This window comes from Carcharhinus amblyrhynchos, unplaced genomic scaffold (genome assembly GCF_965287045.1).
Source record: "Carcharhinus amblyrhynchos unplaced genomic scaffold, sCarAmb.v2.hapA scaffold_491, whole genome shotgun sequence".
Lineage (NCBI taxonomy): Eukaryota > Metazoa > Chordata > Chondrichthyes > Carcharhiniformes > Carcharhinidae > Carcharhinus > Carcharhinus amblyrhynchos.
The window spans coordinates 24,906-40,250 of record NW_027650231.1 but is presented as its reverse complement, the minus strand read 5'-3'; the positions used below and the strand labels follow the sequence as shown (position 1 = coordinate 40,250).

Here is a 15,345-nt window from a genome sequence, read left to right as displayed (position 1 = left end):
TGTGTTTTTTTTTCTCTGTATTCCTGAATAGTGTTTTTATTCAAATAATTTCCTCTTGCAGTGCCCTCTTGCCCCGACACATTTTTCCCGCTCTAACTACGCAATGTGTGGGTGCTCCAAATAGATTACTGCCATATGGAAAGGCAGGGGATGAACAATTCTTCAAAGACATATAGCAACGGCTCATCAAAATTGGCCTTGTAAGGGGCTTTCACGTCCTAAGAACTTGTAATAATGAGATGTGGAAGGTGCCTGAATATTGGGTCACAGTTTTGGGGGTCAGACTGCATTCCACGTGAATACAACAATTCCATTCTTGCCATCTGTGTTGCAACATGTTTTGCTGGTTTTGAGCTGTTATATATTTACCTGCATCACGGAACTGGCCGGCCACCAGTTGCCATCCTGTCTGATGGCCGTGAACATGGTATGAGGATCTGAGAGTGATGGATCAGATCCAGCCTCATATTGACTGAATATGAAGACAATTCATAGGCCAACATTCAACAAGGTTGTGTAAAAAAATGACCTGAATACAATCAGCCAGATTGTTCCCCCTTAACCATATTTCACTTGGCTATGATAAATCTACCAAACGCTGCATTAAAAATACCAATTCCTCTAGAATTGATTCTTGTTTGCAGAACACCTATTATAAAGATTCAGAGATATTTGTTTGTTTATAGTACAGACATCTGTAATTATTCATCTATTTCCTTCCGTCGCTGGGATAGAAATCATCCTACACTGTGGAGATATCATTCCATAATCCCATTATTTCCTGCATTTGTGTATCATTACTTTTTCCAGATCTTCAATGGGTATTTTATGTTAATTTGATCTGTTTCACTGGTGAGACACACATCTGTAGCTTGTCGCTAGTTTTCTGTGAAAGGCTCACTGGGCTGTTTCCGAGAAGAATTAAATGTCAAAAAAAAAACTTTGTTTAGTGTCTGGAGTGATATAGAGGCCAGTTCAGGGAGACTATAACTGCACTGTATCCTCTGCTCCTGGTTTTATATTTCCCATGAATGGTTTTCCCATTCAACAGAATAGTATCATTGTAATGTCACTGTGCCGATAATCCAGAGACATCAGTAAATGGTCTGGAGATGTGGGTGTAAATCTAAACGCCACATTCGAACAATCTCAATATAATTCACTCATTCTTTCTGTAATGAAAAGATGGGTCCAGAAATGGTGACTCGAAACTGGGAGATTGTCATCAGAGCTCATTGTAATTGCAATGCCCGATAAAAAAAAGGACATTTGCTGTGCTTATCTTATGATTCAGTTATTCTGCAACAGAAGGTGGGTATTCGAGACGTGGGGGCAATGCCAGCTCTCTGTAGAATCATCCGCTCAGCCTCATTCCTCCTGCTGTGTGCCTGCCGCTCTGGGAGAATTTTAGCTTTGTCAAGTGAAGACCCCATGCCCTTTTTTAAAGTCTTTGATCATCTCACCTTCCAGCATCATTTACAGGGGCACTCATACTTGACAGAGGGTCACTTCTAAATGACAGGGGGCACTCCTGAATGACGGGGCACTCCTAGTTGACATTGGCATCCTAGTTGAGGTGTGGGCACTCGTAACAGTAATAGTCCCTGCTGCAAATCCAAATGGGGGGCACCCCAATCGAGATAGAAGGCTCCATTATTAGTGATAGGGAATTCTCCAAATCGACAATCCATATTGAGGAAAGGGACACTCCTAATTGAGACAGCCACCACACCTAATGGGGGCACTCCAAATCCAGAACTGGGGCACTCCAATTTGAGATGGGGGCACTCTAAATCGAGATGGAGGGGACTCCCAATCTGGATAGGGGTACACCAAGTCCAGATAAGGTACATTCCAAATCAAGATAGGGCACTTCACACGGGTACTCCAAACTGAGGTAGGGTACAGGAGACCCCCCTACTCAATTAGGAGTGCACCCTGTCATTTAGGAGTGTCCCTGTCCATCAGGAGTACTTGTGGCAATTTTTAGTGCCCCCTGTCAATTAAGAGCGCCCCCTGTCTCGATTTGCAAATGCATTTTGATAATGTATTTCAGACAAGTAAATAAAGTTCTACTATCACCTAACCAGGTAGAGAAAGTCACCAGGAAAGATCCGGTTATGAGGCTTGTGGAGCTTGTCCTGAGAGGGAGGACGGGTAGACAGCACCCAGAGTTATGGTGATAAGTGTACAGAAGCTGGGTGTTGACAGTGTTGTTGGATGTTTATTCTGGGCTATGGGAGCCCCATTCCCCTATAATTAAGAGGAAAGGTGCTGGAACGGGAGCACCAAGAGCACCCGGAGATGCTGCCAATGGAAGAAATAACAAGAAACTGCTTGAGGTGCTACCCAAATGGAAGAGAAAGTGGGATGATGCGAATGTTGCCTTTGGGGGCAGAGGGCACTGCCCTTAGGGACAGAGGGTGCTACCCTTAGGAACAGAGGGCACTGCCCTTGGGGACAGAGGGTGCTGCCCTTGCCACCTCTTCCAGGCTGGGATTATCCAATCTACAGCGAGAAACTGCTTCATCACCATGTGCCCTAGTGAACCCAGACTGGCTGTCAATCATTCTGCTGGAGTGGGTTCCTCTTGGCTGTGGTTGTTGCATAAGGTTAAATCTCACGGGATCCAGGGTGATGTAGTTAAATGGATAAAAAACTGACTTGATGACAGAAGCCAGAGAGTGGTTGTGGAGGGTTGTTTTTCAAACTGGAGGTCTGTGACCAGTGGTGTGCCTCAGGGATTCATGCTGGGCCCACTGTGATTTGCCATTTACATTAATGATTTGGATGAGAACATAGGATGCATGGTTAGTAAGTTTGCAGATAACACAAAGATTGGTGGCATAGTGGACAGTGAAGGAAGTTATCTCGGATTGGAACGGGATCTAGATCAACAGGGCCAGTGGGATGACAAATGACAGATGGAGTCTAATTTAGACAGATGCCAGTAGATACATTTTGGTAGACTGAACCAGGGCAGGACTTATTCAGTTAATGGTAGGGCACTGGGGAGAGTTACAGAACAAAGAGATCCCGGGGTACAGGTTCATAACTCCTTGAAAGTGGAGTCACAGGTGGACAGAGTGGTGAAGAAGGCATTCAGCATGTTTGGTTTCATTGATCAGAACATTGAATACTGGGGTTGGGACGTCTTGTTGAAGTTATACAATATTTTGGTAAGGCCACACTTGGTCACCCTATTATAGAGAGGATATTATTAAACTAGAACGCGTGTCCTTTGTTTGAACAGAGGGGAGTACGGTAGGATGAGAGAAGAATTGGCGAATGTGGACTGGGGGAGCGTGTTGGAAGGTAGGTCTGCTGAGGAGCAGTGGAGGATCTTTAAGGAGATCTTTCTTGGTGCTCAGCAGAAATTTATTCCGATGGTTAAAAAGGACCGTAGGAGGAGAGGTAATAAGCCGTGGATAACGAAGGAGGTGAAGGAAAGTGTTAAATTAAAAGTGGAGGCGTTTAGAAGAGCTAAGAGTAGTGGGCGAGAAGAGGATTGGGAGAGGTTTAAATGTCAACAAAGATTGACAAAGAAGTTGATAAGGAAGGGTAGGATAAACTATGAAGCTGGGCTTGCGCTTAATATAAAAAAGGATAGCAAGAGTTTTTATAAATATATAAAAAGGAAGAGGCTGGCTAGGGTGAACGTTGGTCCCTTAGAGGATAAGAAGGGGGACTTAGTGGTAGGGGATGGGGATATGGCTGAGGTCCTGAATAACTTTTTTGTTTCTGTCTTCACGGAGGAGGACGTGAATAATTTGCCGGGTGTTAGAGATGGAAAGGTGGTAGGACTGGAGGGTCTTAATGACATTACTGTTACTAGAGAGGCGGTGCTCGACAGACTGGAGGGGCTGATTGTGGACAAGTCCCCAGGACTGGATGGAATGCATCCGAGGGTTCTGAAAGAAATGGCGGAGGTGATAGTGGATGCCTTGGTGGTTATTTTCCAGACGTCGCTGGATTCCGGGGAAGTGCCGGAAGATTGGAAAACGGCTAATGTTACGCCGTTGTTTAAGAAGGGTGCCAGGCAAAAGGCAGGGAATTATAGGCCGGTTAGTTTAACGTCTGTTGTAGGTAAAATGTTAGAATCCATCATCAAGGAGGAAATAGCGAGGCATCTTGAGAGGAATTGCTTGATAGAGCAGACGCAGCACAGTTTCGTTAAAGGGAAGTCGTGTCTGACAAATTTATTGGAGTTCTATGAGGATGTGTCGAGGGCGGTGGATAGAGGAGAGCCGGTGGATGTGGTCTTTCTAGATTTTCAGAAGGCGTTTGACAAGGTACCTCACAGGAGGTTATTGCAGAAGGTCAGGGGACATGGAGTTGGGGGTAGGGTGTTAGCGTGGATAGAGGATTGGTTGTCAAATAGGAGGCAGAGACTGGGGGTCAATGGGTGCTGTTCGGATTGGCGGATGGTGACTAGTGGAGTGCCTCAGGGGTCGGTGCTGGGGCCTCAGCTATTTACCATTTATATAGATGATCTGGAGGAGGGAACCGAGTGTAGGGTGTCGAAATTTGCTGATGACACCAAGATTGGTGGAAAGGCAAATTGTGCGGAGGGTGTGGAAAGTCTGCAGAAGGATCTAGATAGGCTGGGCGAATGGGCCAGGAAATGGCAAATGGAATTTAATGTTGGCAAGTGTGAGGTGGTCCACTTTGGTAGGAATAATGGTAGGAAGGATTATTACTTACGTGGCGAAAAACTGCAGCAGGCGATGGTGCAGAGGGACCTCGGGGTCATTGTGCATGAGTCGCAAAAACCCAGCTTGCAGGTGCAGCAGGTGGTCAGGAAGGTGAATGGGATGCGGGTCTTCATAGCGAGGGGGATTGAATATAAAAGTAGGGAGGTCTTGCTGCAGCTGTATAGGGCATTGGTGAGGCCACAGCTGGAGTACTGTGTGCAGTTTTGGGCACCGTACTTATGCAAGGATGTTTTGGCCTTGGAGGGAGTGCAGAGGAGGTTTACTAGGCTGATGCCGGAGTTGAGGGGGTTGAGCTATGAGGAGAGGCTGAATAAACTAGGCTTGTACTCGTTAGAGTTTAGAAGAATGAGGGGGGATCTCATTGAGACGTATAAGATGATGAATGGGATGGATAGGATAGAGATGGAGAGACTCTTCCCGCTCAGAAAGGACAGTAGGACTAGGGGGCACAGCCTCAAGATAAAGGGGGGGCAGTTTAGAACAGAGTTGAGAAGGAACTTCTTCACTCAAAGGGTGGTGAATCTCTGGAATTCTCTGCCCGTTGAGGTGGTGGAGGCTGCCTCGCTAAATATTTTTAAGACACGGGTTGCTGGGTTTTTGATAAGAGAGGGGATTAAGGGTTATGGGGAGAGGGCGGGAATGTGGAACTGAGCCACGACAGATCAGCCATGATCTTATTGAATGGCGGGGCAGGCTCGAAGGGCTAGATGGCCCACTCCTGCTCCTATTTCTTATGTTCTTATGTTCTACCTATGCTACAATATTGACTACAAGTCAAGGGTATTTCATTGGATGTAGGGACCTTCCAATCATCGATTTGATGGCAACAGCATGATAGTAATACAAATCTTTACCATTTCTACATTGGATCTAAAGCCCATTGAACATCATGGAATCACAGAATGACTGATCAGATATCTGTTGCAGCGTTAATGGAGTCCATTCTGCCTTTTGCAACTATAGCCGTGAAAATTGGATTTTTGGCTCAGTGTTTTTGGCTTGTGTGTTTTTTTTCTCTGTATTCCTGAACAGTGTTTTTATTCAAATAATTTCCTCTTGCAGTGCCCTCTTGCCCCGACACATTTTTCCCGCTGTAACTACGCAATGTGTGGGTGCTCCAAATAGATTACTGCCATATGGAAAGGCAGGGGATTAACAATTCTTCAAAGACATATAGCAACGGCTCATCAAAGTTGGCCTTGTAAGTGGCTTTCACGTCCTAAGAACTTGTAATAATGAGATGTGGAAGGTGCCTGAATATTGGGTCGCAGTTTTGGGGGTCAGACTGCATTCCACGTGAATACAACAATTCCATTCTTGCCATTTGTGTTGCAACATGTTTTGCTGGTTTTGAGCTGTTATATATTTACCTGCATCACGGAACTGGCCAGCCACCAGTTGCCATCCTGTCTGATGGCCGTGAACATGGTATGAGGATCTGAGAGTGATGGATCAGATCCAGCCTCATATTGACTGAATGTGAAGACAACAGGCCAACATTCAACAAGGTTGTGTAAAAAAATGACCTGAATACAATCAGCCAGATTGTTCCCCCTTAACCATATTTCACTTGGCTATGATAAATCTACCAAACACTGCATTAAAAATACCAATTCCTCTAGAATTGATTCTTGTTTGCAGAACACCTATTATAAAGATTCAGAGATATTTGTTTGTTTATAGTACAGACATCTGTAATTATTCATCTATTTCCTTCCGTCGCTGGGATAGAGATCATCCTACACTGTGGAGATATCACTCCATAATCCCATTATTTCCTGCATTTGTGTATCATTACTTTTTCCAGATCTTCAATGGGTATTTTATATTTATTTGATCTGTTTCACTGGTGAGACACACATCTGTAGCTTGTCGCTAGTTTTCTGTGAACTGAAAGGCTCACTGGGCTGTTTCCGAAAAGAATTAAATGTCAAAAAAAAACTTTGTTTAGTGTCTGGAGTGATATAGAGGCCAATTCAGGGAGACTATAACTGCACTGTATCCTGTGCTCCTGGTTTTATATTTCCCATGAATGGTTTTCCCATTCAACAGCAATAGTATCATTGTAATGTTTGGTTTAGATTAGTGGGTCAATGTTTTTTTTCAAAAATAAGACTGGTCGGCGCAACATCGTGGGCCGAAGGGCCTGTTCCGCGCTGTAATGTTCTATGTTCTATGTCACTGTGCCGATAATCCAGAGACATCAGTAAATGGTCTGGAGATGTGGGTGTAAATCTAAATGCCACATTAGAACAATCTCAATATAATTCACTCATTCTTTCTGTAATGAAAAGATGGTTCCAGAAATGGTGACTTGAAACTGGGAGATTGTCATCAGAGCTCATTGTAATTGCAATGCCTGATAAAAAAAAGGACATTTGCTGTGCTTATCTTATGATTCAGTTATTCTGCAACAGAAGGTGGATATTCGAGACGTGGGGGCAATGCCAGCTCTCTGTAGAATCATCCGCTCAGCCTCATTCCTCCTGCTGTGTGCCTGCCGCTCTGGGAGAATTTTAGCTTTGTCAAGTGAAGACCCCATGCCCTTTTTTAAAGTCTTTGATCATCTCACCTTCCAGCATCATTATAGGCAGCGAATTCCAGGTTAATATAACTCACTGCATCATAGACTCACACAGTGCAGTAAAGGCCCTCCGTCCCATCAAATCCACACTGACTGCAATGGGCAACATTAATTTGTACTGATTAATCAGCTGGGGAGAATGTGAGGTGTGAATCATCAGGAAATATCACAGGCCATCCCTGACCGGGTGCCATGTGCCCATGTTGTATATTACCTGTGAGAGCAACTCCTGAATGTCCATCACTGTTCCCTGGTTGCCAGTGGGTCAGTCCTGCCAGTGCGAGAAAAGGTGTGGATCGTAGTGTCCGTGACTGGGAAAATGTCCCATTGTACATTGTGTGAGAATAAGTAAATTGGCGAGACCGGATATTAAAGTTGTCATGTTAAATTCCCCTCCCTCTCAGTCAATATGCTGAGACACTGACCCCAGAGAACAATCAGATAGAGTCAGGGGGGACAGTCATGAACGCAGCTACTTCTGTTCACATGATTCAGAAAACAGTGGGTCAGAGGCTATTTAATCACCCACTGCAATAGATCCTGAAACATGGAACTGTGACTGTCTTCAGTTGGTTTAATGGATCGATCTCACAGTGGGGAACATATTCTCTGGAGATAATGGTTTGAAGTCTGTGGCACTGCCGAAAGAAGCAGCAATATTCCCGGATCCATTCATTTCCTGAGCAGGATTCAGTTCTCCAGGTGCTCCATTCCTTGAGGCATTCTGGGAAACAGAAAAATGATAACTTTCAGGAATCTGTGGGGTCCACATTTGATCCCAGGTGAAATGGGAAATATGGCTGTGCAAAGTCCTTTCCCATCAATGAGAACCATGGAGAGCACTGCTGGGCACAGTGTTCAAACTGGAGGCTAAATGAGTGATTTAGGACCAAAACTCGACAGTGTCTCCAGTTCTGTGCTAATGATGGATATTGATGTTACAAATGTGTCCATAGTAAAGTCCCCAGTGCTGCGGTATTAAAGACTATGGATTAAAAACAAAACTGTGCAGATCTCCATATGTGGTTTCAATTAATAATATGGAGATCAGGGCTGTGCACAGTGATTGCAGTGTGGCCAAATAGAGGATTAAATCTGTCTGGATTGTGCACCATTATCACAGAGTTCCCTAAATGACAGATATGAATACAAAAGTTGGGCTGTGCTCCAATCGTGGTCCAAATGAGGCAAATGGAACAAACATCTCCAAGCATTGTCTAAATGAGAGTTAGGGATACCGATACGATGTACACAGCAAACAATATTGTTGGTGATATTTAGTATCAGCGCCCTACCAGTGATATCCGATATTGAGGGGACAGCTGTGCAGAATGCTGTTGTATAACAGTGAGATATGGAACCAAAGGAGAGTGCTTCAGGATATGTGCAACTGAGGGTGATGGAAGGCGGGTTTGTGCACAATGAACCCATCAGTGTCTACATGAGGGATTTGGATTTCAGAAGTGTGCACAGTGCTCCAACTGTTTTCAAGAACAGGGAAATGGGGAAATGAGCAGTACTTAATATTCCAGGTGTGGTCTCAAAGATGGTTATAGATACAGGATCTGCACAAAGTGCTCTCATGGTTTGCCTGAAAGGGGGGTTACTGATACAATAACGGGGTATACAGCACCGACTGATCCTGGAGTGATGGAGTTGCAGACCACAACTGTACAGTGATGACACTGCTGTCCATATGACAAGTCTGGGGATCCACAATTAGCTCAGTGATCCATGTGTGGTCTACCCGAACCACGTGGAGACGATAACTCTACACAATGTGCTTCCTGCTGTCTAAATGAACGGCCTTGATATCAGAGTGGGACAGAGTAATTTCAGCCTTTCCTAAAAGCTGCACCCTGTGTTTTTTTCCATTAGACTAAATAAGGGAGAAGGATCGGGAAATGTGCACATTGATGTCGTTCTGATTGAATCAATACGTATGGAGAACTAAACTGTGCTCACTGATCTCAGGATATTAGCAGAATCATCCCATTCTGACCCTTTGTGTTATACAACAACGTGTTAATTTCGAGCTGTTTCCCTGTCTGTTAATTATTTTCCTCTATCCCGGAAATGACCCGCTATCAGTTGCCACAATGTCTGACAAACATTCCCGTGCTTTAAGGACCTGACATTACTGATAGGCCAGGATAGGATCCTACAGCTCAGTGGCGCCCCTGCAGGACACACACAGGCTGCCACTCAACAATGTTCTGAAAGATTTGTGGTCAGAATCCTGATGTCCAGTTTTGCACCTTAACCTGAAGAACTTTGATCACCATAAATCCATTAAACCTGCAGTTAAAGTATAAGTTGCTCTGGAATCCATTCCTGTGCCCAGAACAATTAAATATTTTACCAAACATTTTGTGAAAGAGTGTTTCATAAATTTGCTAATGCAATGCCTGGCTAGACTTTGTCGAATATTAAACAGAGTCAGACTCCTTAAACAGTGCTGTAATTTTCTCTGTTTGTTGTTCTCTGATCTTTAATCAATGTTTCAAATAAATTTGAAATATCAGCGTAAATGTTTTAAATCACAATTACTTGTTTAAATTTCTCGCTGTATTTCCGTGCGTGTAAACTGCTCTCTTGTTCGATTGTATTCTTTCTCTTTTTGAGAACCATTTCACACTTTGCTGGTTATTCTATCAGTGCCTTAATATCGAATGTTTAAAACTCGTGTTAACCTGTGAGGAGCCCCACATCCATCCCCGATCTGACCATTGGCCAATACTAGGCCAGTAAATAAAATGACCCAAAACTGAAGAAGCGATTGGTCCTTAAACTTAATAGTCATTGCCAATGTTATACAAGCTGTATATCACTATTTAAAATATTATCCCCATTAATACTAAAATACCAAGAAAAAACACGATTATTTCATGTTGTGTAGATAGATGTCTGTCAATACATATTCTTATATTCTGGAGGAACGCTTGGTAATAAGGACAGTTCCTTGCTCACCTGGATCGATGCTTCTGCTGCTGCACCTGCTGTGGATTTTGCTGCTAAATAACAGCAGCATTGAAAAGTTGTACAATCACAATGAACATTAAGATAGTAATGAAGAAAAAACCCCAGCCCTTGAACAAGGTTTGGCCCAGATAACCCATCCAGCCAGTTGGCCAGTTCCACAGGGAAAGTTATGTTTGCCATTGCAGTTTTTCAACTGGTGGGTGACCAATCCGTTCTCTTTTCTGAAGTGTTGGTTATGTGTGAGCAACACTTCATTCCACTGAAAGCAGAAGGTCAAATATTAGCTGCAAAAATGGAGACTAGTGTCGTTTAATTCTGTAGCTCAACAGTTCGCATTGTAACCATCTCATGACTCCACTCAATGAGAGCTGCCGCAGTGTCATTGAGAACCTGTTTCAAAACAGACTTAACAGCTTCAACATCAGTTAATATTCTTTCAAACACAAACGGGGGGATCATAATACCAACAAATTGGTGTCTTCTCACAAGGACACTTCGATCTCTCCCAAAATAAGCCGATAAGAATGATACATATATGGGAGTACATTTCGAAGGAAACACAATCCTTTCCACCCAATCGGTAGCTATGGATATTCCTTGTTCCCAAAAATATCCAGTAAGTGCCATTGAGGGTGGGATAAATGGCAGTACAGCAATATAGAAAGTTGTTGAACCAATCATTACTGAATGGATTCAGAAGAAAAACATAGAACATAGAACATAGAACATTACAGCGCAGAACAGGCCCTTCGGCCCACGATGTTGCGCCGACCAGTTAAAAAAAAACAACAACAATGACCCACTAACCTAAACCAATCCCTTTTCGTCCATAAACCTGTCCACAGACCTCTTAAACGCCCCTTAAACGGCTGGTTATATCTACTGAATGTTAACATTTGCTTGTGGCCATGTTCACACCAAACTCTTTATTCATTCTTCTCGGGCAATATTCCTTTTGGTTTTGCTTCTGCTTATTTAAAAATAAAGTTGGGTGTTGGACTGAATGTTGGACTAAAGATGAAGAAGGGGAATGGAATAACTGGAAATGTGAAAATGGCTGAGTCATTGAACAAGTATTTTGTTTCTGTCTCCACAGTGGAATACACAAATAGCATGTGAAAAAAATGATGCCAGGAAGACAGGTGAGGACTGGGAAACAATCATTGACACGAAAGGGGTAATGTCGGGCAAGTTAATCAGGCTAAAGTTAGACAAGTCTCCTGGTGCTGATGGAATACATCACAGGATACTGAAAGAGATGGCGGGAGAAATAGCAAATATACTAGTGGCAATTTACCAAAATTCACTGGACTCTGGGGTGGTTCCCACAGATTAGAAAACAGCAGGTTTGATGCCATTGTTTACAAAAAAAAGATAGACTTGAGGGGGGAGGAGGAGGGGCAGAAGGGATTCACTCGGTTGATTCTAGAGTGAAGAGGGTAGGCTCATGAGGAGAGGCTGAGTAGACTGGGGCTATACTTGCTGCATTTCTGAGGAATGAGAGGAGAACTTACAGAAACATGGAAGTTTATGAAAGGAATGGATAAGATAGAAGTGTTGCAGTTGGTTCCACTGGTGGGTGAAATTATAACTCGGGGGATGGCCTCAAAATAAGGGGAAGCCAATTTAGGACTGAGATGCGGAGGAATTTTTCACACAAAGAGTGGAGAATCTGTGGAATTCTCTGCCCAGTGAAGCAGTTAATGCTGCCTCATTCAATGTTATTAAGGCAAGGATAGATACATTTCTGAACAGTAAAGGGAATAAGGGTTATGGTGAGTGGGCGGGTCAGTCCACCAAAAAGATCAGCCACAATCTGACGGAACAGACTGGAGGGACAAACTGGCCCACTCCTGCTCCAAGGTCTTATCTTCTTGTATTCTTATCTAACCGAGGAAGTGAGTGAGCCCGAGTCATCAACTGACCAGCGAGGGAGGCTGACTGACCAAGATGGCCTGACTGAGTGGCACACTCAGTAATTGAGGGTAAGGGACATACTGAGTGAGGGATGCCGACTGACCGGCCAGCAAATGAGGCGATTGGCTGATGGAGTGGGCCAAGCCGACTGACTGATTGAGTGTGTGAGGCCCACTGACCAACTGAGAGAGTGAGGCTGACTAATTAACACAACAAACAATACTGAGAAACCAACCAAATAACGGAGATGGAATGGCCACCAACCTGAGCGAAGTGAACTGACTGACCCAGCAAGCAAGGCCAACTTACTGACTGAATGAGCAATATCGGCTGACTGAGCGAGTCACGGTGACTCACTGCATGAGCAAGGACGGCTGGATTCACAAGGGAGTCCGACTGACTGATGGAACAAGACTGACTGACTGTGTGACTGAGACTGACTGACCGTCCGACAGATCGAGGCCGACCGACTGACTGATTAAACCAGAATGACCGACCGAGACCGATTGACCACGTGGGAGAGGACAACGAGGGGCCATGGCTTTAAATTAAGGGGGGGTAGTTATAGGACGGATGTCAGGGGTAGGTTCTTTACCCAGAGGGTGGTGAGGGATTGGAATGCCCTGCCTGCTGCAGTTGTAAATGCGCCTAGTTTGGGGGCGTTTAAGAGATCCGTGGATAGGTTTATGGACGAAAAGGGATTGGTTTAGGTTAGAGGGTCATTGTTTTTTAACTGGTCGGCGCAACATTGTGGGCCGAAGGGCCTGTTCTGCGCTGTAATGTTCTATGTTCTAAATGACCAATGGAGCAAACAAGATGGACTGACTGACTGAGTGATTAAGGTGAACTGAGTGGGGAAAGGCTCCGACTGACTGAGTGAGTGTGTGAGTCTGAGTGAATATCGGAGTCAGTAATGCAGAGTGACCATTCGGCCGAGTGAAGCTTACTCGGTGGGACAGCGGCAAAGTGGTTAGTACTGCTGTATTACAGAGCCACGGAGCCGGGTTCGAATCCCAGCTTGTGCCATTGTGTGTGTGAAGTTTACACGTACTCCCCATGTCTGTCTGGGTTTCCTCTGAATACTCCGCTCCCTCCCACATTCTGAGAGACCTGCTGGTTAGATACATTGACCCAAACAGGCACTGGATCTGGCGGCTAGGGGAATTTCATAGTGACTTCATTGCAGTGTTAATGTGGCTTGTGACTGATAAACAGATGAACAAATGACCAAGCAAGTTTGTGAGGCTGAATGACTGACAGACTGAGTGAGGCTGAATGACTGACAGACTGAGTGAGACTGAATGACGGACAGACTGAGTGAGACTGAATGACTGACAGACTGAGTGAGACTGAATGACTGACAGACTGAGTGAGACTGAATGACTGACAGACTGAGTGAGACTGAATGACTGACAGACTGAGTGAGACTGAATGACTGACAGACTGAGTGAGACTGAATGACTGACAGACTGAGTGAGACTGAATGACGGACAGACTGAGTGAGACTGAATGACGGACAGACTGAGTGAGACTGAATGACTGACAGACTGAGTGAGACTGAATGACTGACAGACTGAGTGAGACTGAATGACTGACAGACTGAGTGAGACTGAATGACGGACAGACTGAGTGAGACTGAATGACGGACAGACTGAGTGAGACTGAATGACGGACAGACTGAGTGAGACTGAATGACTGACAGACTGAGTGAGACTGAATGACTGACAGACTGAGTGAGACTGAATGACGGACAGACTGAGTGAGACTGAATGACGGACAGACTGAGTGAGACTGAATGACTGACAGACTGAGTGAGACTGAATGACTGACAGACTGAGTGAGACTGAATGACGGACAGACTGAGTGAGACTGAATGACTGACAGACTGAGTGAGACTGAATGACTGACAGACTGAGTGAGACTGAATGACTGACAGACTGAGTGAGACTGAATGACTGACAGACTGAGTGAGACTGAATGACGGACAGACTGAGTGAGACTGAATGACGGACAGACTGAGTGAGGGTGAATGACGGACAGACTGAGTGAGACTGAATGACTGACAGACTGAGTGAGACTGAATGACTGACAGACTGAGTGAGACTGAATGACTGACAGACTGAGTGAGACTGAATGACGGACAGACTGAGTGAGACTGAATGACTGACAGACTGAGTGAGACTGAATGACTGACAGACTGAGTGAGACTGAATGACTGACAGACTGAGTGAGACTGAATGACGGACAGACTGAGTGAGACTGAATGACGGACAGACTGAGTGAGACTGAATGACTGACAGACTGAGTGAGACTGAATGACTGACAGACTGAGTGAGACTGAATGATGGACAGACTGAGTGAGACTGAATGACTGACAGACTGAGTGAGACTGAATGACTGACAGACTGAGTGAGACTGAATGACTGACAGACTGAGTGAGACTGAATGACGGACAGACTGAGTGAGACTGAATGACTGACAGACTGAGTGAGACTGAATGATGGACAGACTGAGTGAGACTGAATGACTGACAGACTGAGTGAGACTGAATGACTGACAGACTGAGTGAGACTGAATGACTGACAGACTGAGTGAGACTGAATGACGGACAGACTGAGTGAGACTGAATGACGGACAGACTGAGTGAGACTGAATGACGGACAGACTGAGTGAGACTGAATGACGGACAGACTGAGTGAGACTGAATGACGGACAGACTGAGTGAGACTGAATGACGGACAGACTGAGTGAGACTGAATGACGGACAGACTGAGTGAGACTGAATGACGGACAGACTGAGTGAGACTGAATGACGGACAGACTGAGTGAGACTGAATGACTGACAGACTGAGTGAGACTGAATGACTGACAGACTGAGTGAGACTGAATGACGGACAGACTGAGTGAGACTGAATGACTGACAGACTGAGTGAGACTGAATGACGGACAGACTGAGTGAGACTGAATGACGGACAGACTGAGTGAGACTGAATGACGGACAGACTGAGTGAGACTGAATGACTGACAGACTGAGTGAGACTGAATGACGGACAGACTGAGTGAGACTGAATGACGGACAGACTGAGTGAGACTGAATGACGGACAGACTGAGTGAGACTGAATGACTGACAGACTGAGTGAGACTGA

At 44.8% G+C, this 15,345-nt stretch overlaps 1 protein-coding gene across 1 annotated transcript in view; it reads left to right on the top strand.

Moving 5' to 3' along the window:
* Window positions 1-234: 234 nt before the first annotated feature.
* LOC145339478 (NACHT, LRR and PYD domains-containing protein 3-like) overlaps window positions 235-15,345 on the top strand; it is a gene marked incomplete at its 3' end in the record, with an annotated part of 34,860 nt that continues 19,749 nt past the window's right edge. Inside the window, 1 exon segment of the mRNA XM_080183946.1 lies at window positions 235-427. Coding sequence (XP_080040072.1) covers window positions 235-427 — 193 coding nt within the window.